The 7371-nt window shown below is 65.6% G+C and overlaps 2 protein-coding genes across 2 annotated transcripts; one reads left to right on the top strand and one right to left on the bottom strand.

Annotated features, from left to right (window-relative positions):
• Nucleotides 1–6: 6 nt before the first annotated feature.
• ZBTB45 (zinc finger and BTB domain containing 45) lies at nucleotides 7–2830 on the bottom strand. Its single transcript, XM_027910528.1, has 2 exons — nucleotides 1569–2830; nucleotides 7–757 (listed from the first exon to the last, which is right to left on the bottom strand). Exons 1-2 carry the CDS (start codon nucleotides 2629–2631, stop codon nucleotides 396–398), a joined length of 1425 nt encoding a protein of 474 aa, XP_027766329.1. The 5' UTR covers nucleotides 2632–2830; the 3' UTR covers nucleotides 7–395.
• A 1405-nt stretch (nucleotides 2831–4235) lies between these two features.
• Nucleotides 4236–7341, top strand: LOC114072650 (plectin-like; the record flags this gene model as incomplete). Its single annotated transcript, XM_027910524.1, has 8 exons — nucleotides 4236–4388; nucleotides 5190–5234; nucleotides 5416–5577; nucleotides 5896–6024; nucleotides 6293–6381; nucleotides 6564–6663; nucleotides 6866–7062; nucleotides 7233–7341. Coding segments are annotated over exons 1-8 (882 nt in total), but the record flags the coding sequence as incomplete, so codon positions are not given.
• Between the last annotated feature and the right edge of the window lie 30 nt (nucleotides 7342–7371).

Genomic DNA, 7371 nt, shown 5'->3' with positions numbered 1-7371 from the left:
GCCCCTAGAGCATCTCTGTGGCCTCCTCTGGACTCAGGGCGCAGCCCATCCATCCAATCCCTGTCTCTCCAGCTCAGCTCTGGGATTTTCTTGGGATACACCTCAGGTGGACTTTGCACAAGTCCAGGTTGATGACATCATCAGCACCCAAAGAGACCCTGAGCTCCAGCGAGGCTGTCACCAACAACCGCCTGGTGTTCCACCTGCCCAGTTTCCAGGAGGATTTGCTCCGTGCTCCTTCCGAGTGTTCCTGATGCCTCTGTTCTGTTCCCCTTCTCCTGTCCCTGGGAGCATCCCTGTGGCTCAACTTCCTCCAGGTTTCACCCCAAACAGGTTTGGAGCCCCAAAACCCACCCTCAAGGAGTTCGGGGGGCAGAGACCCCCCTGGTGCCCCCTCATGCCGTGTGAGTGGGGCCGGCGCCTGCGGCATCAGTCCCCGGCCATGTGGCCATTCCGGCTTCCGGTGGCAGCGGTGGCGGCCCCGGCGGGGGCCCTGGTGGGGGCCCAGGGTGGGAAGTGGCAGCATGGCGCTCCAGGAGGGTGCGGTGGGAGAAGCCCTTGGTGCAGAGGCGGCACTGGAAGCGCTCGGGGCGGTGGGTTCGCATGTGGACGTTGAGGGAGCTCTTCTGGGTGAAGCGTTTGCAGCAGACGCCGCACTGGAAGGCGCGGACGCCCGTGTGGGTCACCATGTGCTTCAGCAGGTAATCACGAAGCGAGAAGGAGCGCCAGCAGATGGAGCACTGGTGGGGCTTCTCACCTGCCAAAAGGGGCAACGTGGGTCAATATGGGGCAGGTCTACGTGAGTGAACATGGGTCAGTGAAACAACATGGGTCACCGTGGCTTAGCACGGGTCAGCATGAGTCAGTGTGGGTCAGCACAGGTCAACATGGGTCAACACAGCTCAGCACGGAGTCAACACGGGTCAACATGAGTCAACGACAGGTCAACATGGGTCAACGTGGGATCAACATGGGTCAACATGAGTCAACAACAGGTCAACATGGGTCAACGTGGGGTCAACATGAGTCAACAACAGGTCAGCATGGGTCAACGTGGGGTCAACATGGGTCAACGTGGGATCAACATGGGTCAACATGAGTCAACAACAGGTCAACATGGGTCAACGTGGGATCAACATGGGTCAACATGAGTTAACAACAGGTCAACATGGGTCAACGTGGGATCAACATGGGTCAACATGAGTCAACAACACGTCAACATGGGTCAACGTGGGGTCAACATGAGTCAACACGGGTCAACACAGGCCTGCATGAGTCACCGCAGGGTCAACATAAGTCAACATGGATCAACACAGGTCAACATGGGTCAACACAGGTCAGTGTGAGTCAGCTCAGGTCAACGTGGATCAGCACAGGTCAACACGGGTCAACACAGGCCAACGTTGGTCAGCACAGACCACTGTGGGTCAAGAGCAATGTGCGTCCACACGTCAACCACAGATTGCAACGAGTCAACACGGATCCTCCAAGGGCACCACCCCCTCCGCCCTACACTCCCTGTCCCCGTTGTGTCCCCTCCGCGTCCCCCCACGTCCCCCCGCTCTCACCCGAGTGGATGAACATGTGCTTGGTGTAGTTCTTGCGGGAGCTGAAACTCTTCTGGCAGTGTCCGCACTGGTAGGGGGGCTGGGGGCCGCGAGGGGGCCCCACTGGGAGCACAGTGGGCACCGGGGGGGCTCCCCCTGCCTCCGCCCCGCCCTCGTAGGGTGGCGGCAATGCTGGGGGTGCCCCGAACCCAAACCCATCCCTGCCCGGTGCCTCCCGCCCACGCTCGGCCCCAAACGCGCCGCTGCCATCATCTCCGGCCCAGGGCGCCAGGAACGTGTCCGGGAACGCCTCGGGGGCACCGAAAAATGGCGGGTCTGGCGCCGGGAAAGCTGGGAGGGCCGCACCGGGCAGGGCAATGCCCTCCTGGGTGCCGCCATCTTCATCTCCCTCTTCCTCCTTCGCCTCCTCCTCCTCCTTGAGCGAGGGCGCGAGGCGCAGCGGCTGCCGCTGCTTCCGGCTGTGGCCGCTCGGCACCGGCTCCAAGAGGTTGTCCGGCTCCAGCGATGGCCCCAGCGGCGGTTTCTGGGCCGGGGGCATCGCGGCAGGGCCACGGCTCTGCGAGATGATCTGGGTGCACTCGTCGATGACCGTCTTGATCTGCAGCACCGAGGCAGCGGTGAGGATGTGCAGCGCCTCCGACTGTGCCACCACCAGGCTGCCGCTGTACAGGAACTCCACCAGCTGCCGCACGGCCGCCGACGGCACCACGGGCGGCACCTCAATGGCCGAGTGGCCCAGCAGCAGCTTGTCGTGGAAGAAGGGGCTGCCCGCGGCCAGCACGCAGCGGTGGGCGCGCAGCGAGGCCTCGCGAATGCGCACGGTGACGTCGCAGAACTGCCCCGCCACTCGCTGCCCGTTGAGCGTCTCCAGCAGCGAGCGGCTGAAGTTCTGCAGGTGGATGTAGTGAACGGCCTCCGGCATTTCCTCGGGCACCCCGGGGGGGACAGGGGGACACGGGAAACACTGACGGAGGGGACACAGGGATGGAGGGGACAGTGGGGACACGGGGACAGTGACGAGGCTGGCGGTACCTGGGGAAGGAGATACAGAGGTTGGGGACATTCTCCAGGGGGTCACCGCGGGTTGAGGACATCCCGTGTGACGTCACCGGGTGCCGCGGACAGCGCCGATGACGTCACGGGGCGGCCGAGAGCACCCCGCGCGATGTCACCGACCTGTCGCGACACGGAAACCCTCCAGGACCTTCCAGGAACTACCGGGAACTACCCGGGACCCCCTAAATCGGCCCCTTTCCCCCCCCCGCTCACCGTACTCCTGCCGCCACCACTTCTTGACGTCACTTCCGCCGGACCGGACCGGAAGTGAGTGCTGACGACAGAGAGGGGACGGGAGCGGCCGCGGGGCCCAAGCAGCACCCCCTGGCGGGCGGGAGGATTCCGCGGCATCCACGGAGACCCCCAGGACCAGGACCCCCCGGGGACCCTCACAGGGCTGGAGACTCCCATAGACCCCAACAAGAACCGCCATAAACCCCCTAGGGACCCCCATACACCCCCCAGGGATCCCCATAGACCCCCTAGGGCCAAACTGACCCACATTGACCATTGTCGATCCATGTTGACCCACGTTCATCCATCCGTGTTGGCCCATGTCAATCCATGCTAACCCATGTTGGCCCGTGTTGGCTCATGTCGATCCATGCTGACCCGTGTTGACCCATGTTGGCCCGTGTTGGCTCATGTCAATCCATGCTGACCCGTGTTGACCCACACTGGTCCCTGTGACTCTGCTCTGCTCCAAGTCAACCCTTGTAGGCCGCCCCATGTCCCTCTATGTTAACCCGTGTCACCTCACGTCACCCGTGTCACCCCGTGTCACCCATGTCTCTCATGTTGCCCCCACTGGGGACAGTCCCTGGTGTGCCCCCCCCCCAACCCCCTCTCGACCCCCGTCCCCTCTGACCCCTCCCCCGTGCCCTCCCCTCCCCATGACGTCACTCCCACACCGTGACGTCAACACTGCTCCCACCCCTGGGCGAGGGCGGGAGATGACACCCAAATTCCGGGATGCCCTGAAACCTGTGTCCCCTGAGGCAGGGGTGACGCCCTGGGGTGACACCCGAATTCCAGGGTGTCCCGGGACACCTGTGTCCCCCGGGTGAGGACAGAGGGGACACCCAGGGGTGACACGCGAATTCCAGTCCTGGCACAACTGTGCCCCCCAGGTGAGGACACGGGTGACACAGGAGGTGCCACCCAAATCCGGGGTGCCCCGAGCCCCCGGTGCCCCCCGGGTGAGGACAGAGGTGACACCCTGGGGTATCCCGATGTCCCCCGGGCAGGGCGGGGGTGGCCCCGGGAGCCGCTGGAGCCGAAGGGCCCCGCCCGGGAGATGCCCGAGGGGGCGGGCGGGGGTTAGGGGTTAGGGGGGCGGGCTCTGTGTCCCCGCGTCCCCCCCCCGTGGGACTGGCCCTGGGGGAGGGCGGAGGTGCCACTCGCGGGTCCGTCCCGTGCCCGCGGCGGGGGCGGCACAGGCAGAACCCGGACCTGGACAGGTGAGGGGGGACAGGGGGACCGGGGCCCCCCAGGGTGGGGAGGGGACCCCAAAACCAGAGGAGCTGGGACCCCCCAGGGTGGTCAGGAGGTCCCCAGGGGTCCGGACCTTCCTCACCTGCCCCCACCCCCAAAAGAAACCCAGAGCTGTCGTGGGGTCCCCGCCCCGAGCTGCGGCTGCTTTGTGTGTGTGTGTGTGTGATGTTATTGTAGGGTCTCCCAGGGGTCTGTGTTGTTCCAGAGCCTCCCCCCGCCATGGTGGACCCGGGGGACAGGGAGCAGCGCAGTCCCCCCAGGATGGCACAGGTGAGTGGGGGGACCCCCGAGGGGTGTGGGGCACAGGGGGAAACGGGGGGAGGGAAATGAGGAAAGGGGGGGACACAGGGATGGGGGGACCCTCAGGAGATGGGGGGGACCCCCAGGAGTAGAGACACAGAGATGGGGGGGACATGGGGAAATGGAGGAACCCCCAGGGGATGGGGGGTACCCCCAGTTAATGAGTGGGGGGACACAGGGATGGGGAGGACCCCCAGGTTATGGGGTTGGATCCCAGGTGGGGAGACACAGGGATGGGGGAGACCCCCTAAGTGATGGGTGACCCTCTGGTACCCTGGGAGAGCCCCAACCTCAATTTGGGGGTCCCAGGGGGTGGAGGAGGGGGGGATTCCAAGCATTTGGAGTCTCCCCGCCGCCCCCTCCCTTGGCCGGAGCCCCCTCTGCCCCCCTCGGGGCCCCCCTGGCCCCCCGCCAACCCCAGGCTGGAATTGGGACACAGGGCGGGGACAGCGAAACGGGGCCCTGGGCGCCCCTCCTCCACCCCGTGGGAACTGGCCCATCCCTCCCGACCCCCTCGGACCCCCCCTCGGGGACCCAGGAGTGACCTCCCACCCCCGCCAAGGTTTGAGCCCCTTGCCCACCCTAGGAGGGACTGCCGGGGGTCCTGGGACCACCCCCTCCAGGCACCTGGGGCCCCCCAGATTTTGGCCCCCTGTGGACCCCTGGGAACCCCCAAATCCCTGGAACCCCCCAAAACCCTCGGACCCCCCTGGACTTTGGGACCCCCCAGATTGTGGTTCCGTCCCCAATATCCCCCCATACTTTCCCCAGCACCGGCGGGACCTGGAGGAGGAGCTGCGGGACCTCAGCAACCAGGTGGGAGGGGCTTGGGACTGTCAATCACATTGGTGGGAAGGGCTTGGGCTTGTCAATCACCCTGATGGGTGGAGCAATGAGCTGTCAATCACCCTGGGGGCGGGACAATGCACTGTCCATCACCCAGATAGGGGTGTGGTCTGTCCTACGTGAACTGTCAATCATGGCCTTCCCCCATCAGGTGGCGGTGCTGGGGCGGAGCCTGGCAGCAGAGAGAGGGCGTGGCCTGGCGGAGGGTGGAGCCCTGCGTGCGCTGGAGATCGCGGTGGGCGGGGCCCAGGCCCGGATGGGTGGGGCCTGCAGGGCCAGGGATCGGGCCAATGAGAGACTGCGGCTGCAACAGGTGAGCAAGGATGGGGAGGGGGTGGGGCCTATGACAGGTGTGGCTGGGGGTGGGGCTAAAAGGGCATGGCCTGGGGGTTGCTTGTGAAATGGGGTGGGACTTAGAAAAGTAGGTGAGGCTTTATGCAAGGTGGGTGTGCCCAGGGGAAGGGCCCTAAGGAGGTGGAGCCTCTGGAAGGGCGTGGCTGAATTAGGGGTAAATGGGCTGTGCCTGGGAGGGGAGGAGCCTATGAGAGGGTGGAGGCATGGCTGTGGCTGGGCTAAAAGGGGGAGCAGTGGGACAGAGTGTGGCCTGTCCCTGACCTGGCCCCACCTGCAGGAGGCGGGGCAGCTGCTGTGGGCGGAGCTCCAGGCTGCCCGCACTGCCCTTGCAGGGGCGGAGCTTCGTGCACAGGAGGCGGAGTCACAGTGCCGCGAACGGGGCCTGGAGCTTCAGCGTCTGAGAGAGGTGGGTGGGGCCAAGGGGAAAGGGTGGGACTAATGAAAAATGGGGTGGGGCTGTTACAGTCAGGGGTGGGGCCATGGACCAATGGGTGGGGCTAAATGGCAAAGGGGCGGGGCTATAAAGCAATGGGCAGGGCTAAAGGGCACTGGGGCATGGCTGAGGCCCAATGGGTGGGGCTAAGGACCAATGGGCGGGGCTATATCAGCCTGTGGACACTGCTGGGGTGGTGGACATGTCCCCGGCGGGCACCCCATGCCAGTCCTACCCCCAGGCTGTGGAGGAGGCCCGGCAGTGCCGGCACCTGGCGGAGCAGGAGCGGGACCGAGTGGCGTCTCAGGTGGGACACATCCCCCAGCACAGGTAAGCGAGAACACGCCCCTCCCTGGACACACCCCTTCCCTGGACACGCCCACTGTGTGTCCCCTACAGCCCCTCCACGTGTCCCTTCCAGCCCCCAGTGTGTCCCCCACATCCCATATCCCCCCCCTCCCCCATCCATCCCCTATACCCTCCCACAACCCCCTGTATGTACCCCCACATAGCCTCCCCCCCACTGACCCCGGGGGGCTGCAGGCAGCGCTGGAGGAGCTGCGGGAGCACAACCAGGGGCTGCGAGACCACCTGGGCCAGCGGCTGGGACAGGTGGGCACCTGTGGGGCACCTGTGGGGACCTGTGGGGACATGGGGGGGGTTATGAGGGGATATGGGGGATATGGGATGCGGGGATATGAGATATAGGATGTGGGATATGGAGGATATAGGGTACAGGATATGGGATATGTGGGTGCTGAGCTCACCTGAGGGTGCTGTGCTCTCACCTGTTCCCCCCATCTCACCTGCCCAGGTGCAGGAGCTGCGCCAGGAGCTGTCCCTCGTGGGGCAGCGGGCGAAGGAGGCCCAGGATGCCCAGGCCCGCCTGGCGCGGGAGCAGCGGGAGCTGCGGGAGAGACTCCTGCGGCCGCCGGTGCCCCCCGCGCCCCCCGAGGCCACCCTGAGGAGCCGCTGCCTCCACCTGCAGGAGCTGCTGCGCAGGGAGGAGGGGTGAGAGGGGGCTTGGGGGGCACCCACATGGCCTCAGGGTGTCTTCAAAGTGCATTTGGGTGGTCCTGGGTGGTCCCAGGGGGGACCCCAGCTGGTCCCAGGGTGAGTGTCACTGGCTCTGGGTCTGGGGGTGACACTGCATGACATTTGGTGTCCCTGTGTGTCCCCAGGACCCGTCTGTCCCTGTTGCGGGCCGCGCGTGTCACCAGCCGGCGCCTGCGTGCTCTGGTGGCTGAGGTGGAGGAGCAGCGGTTGCGGGGAGAAAGATATCGTCTGCAGGTGGGGGGCACCTGGCACCTGTGTCACCTG

The sequence above is a fragment of the Empidonax traillii genome, unplaced genomic scaffold (genome assembly GCF_003031625.1).
Source record: "Empidonax traillii isolate 1590-97213 ecotype Southwest subspecies unplaced genomic scaffold, ASM303162v1 scaffold3671:size36572, whole genome shotgun sequence".
NCBI classification, from domain to species: domain Eukaryota; kingdom Metazoa; phylum Chordata; class Aves; order Passeriformes; family Tyrannidae; genus Empidonax; species Empidonax traillii.
The sequence above is the reverse complement of the archived record's forward strand: the minus strand, read 5'-3'. Positions and strand labels throughout refer to the sequence as shown.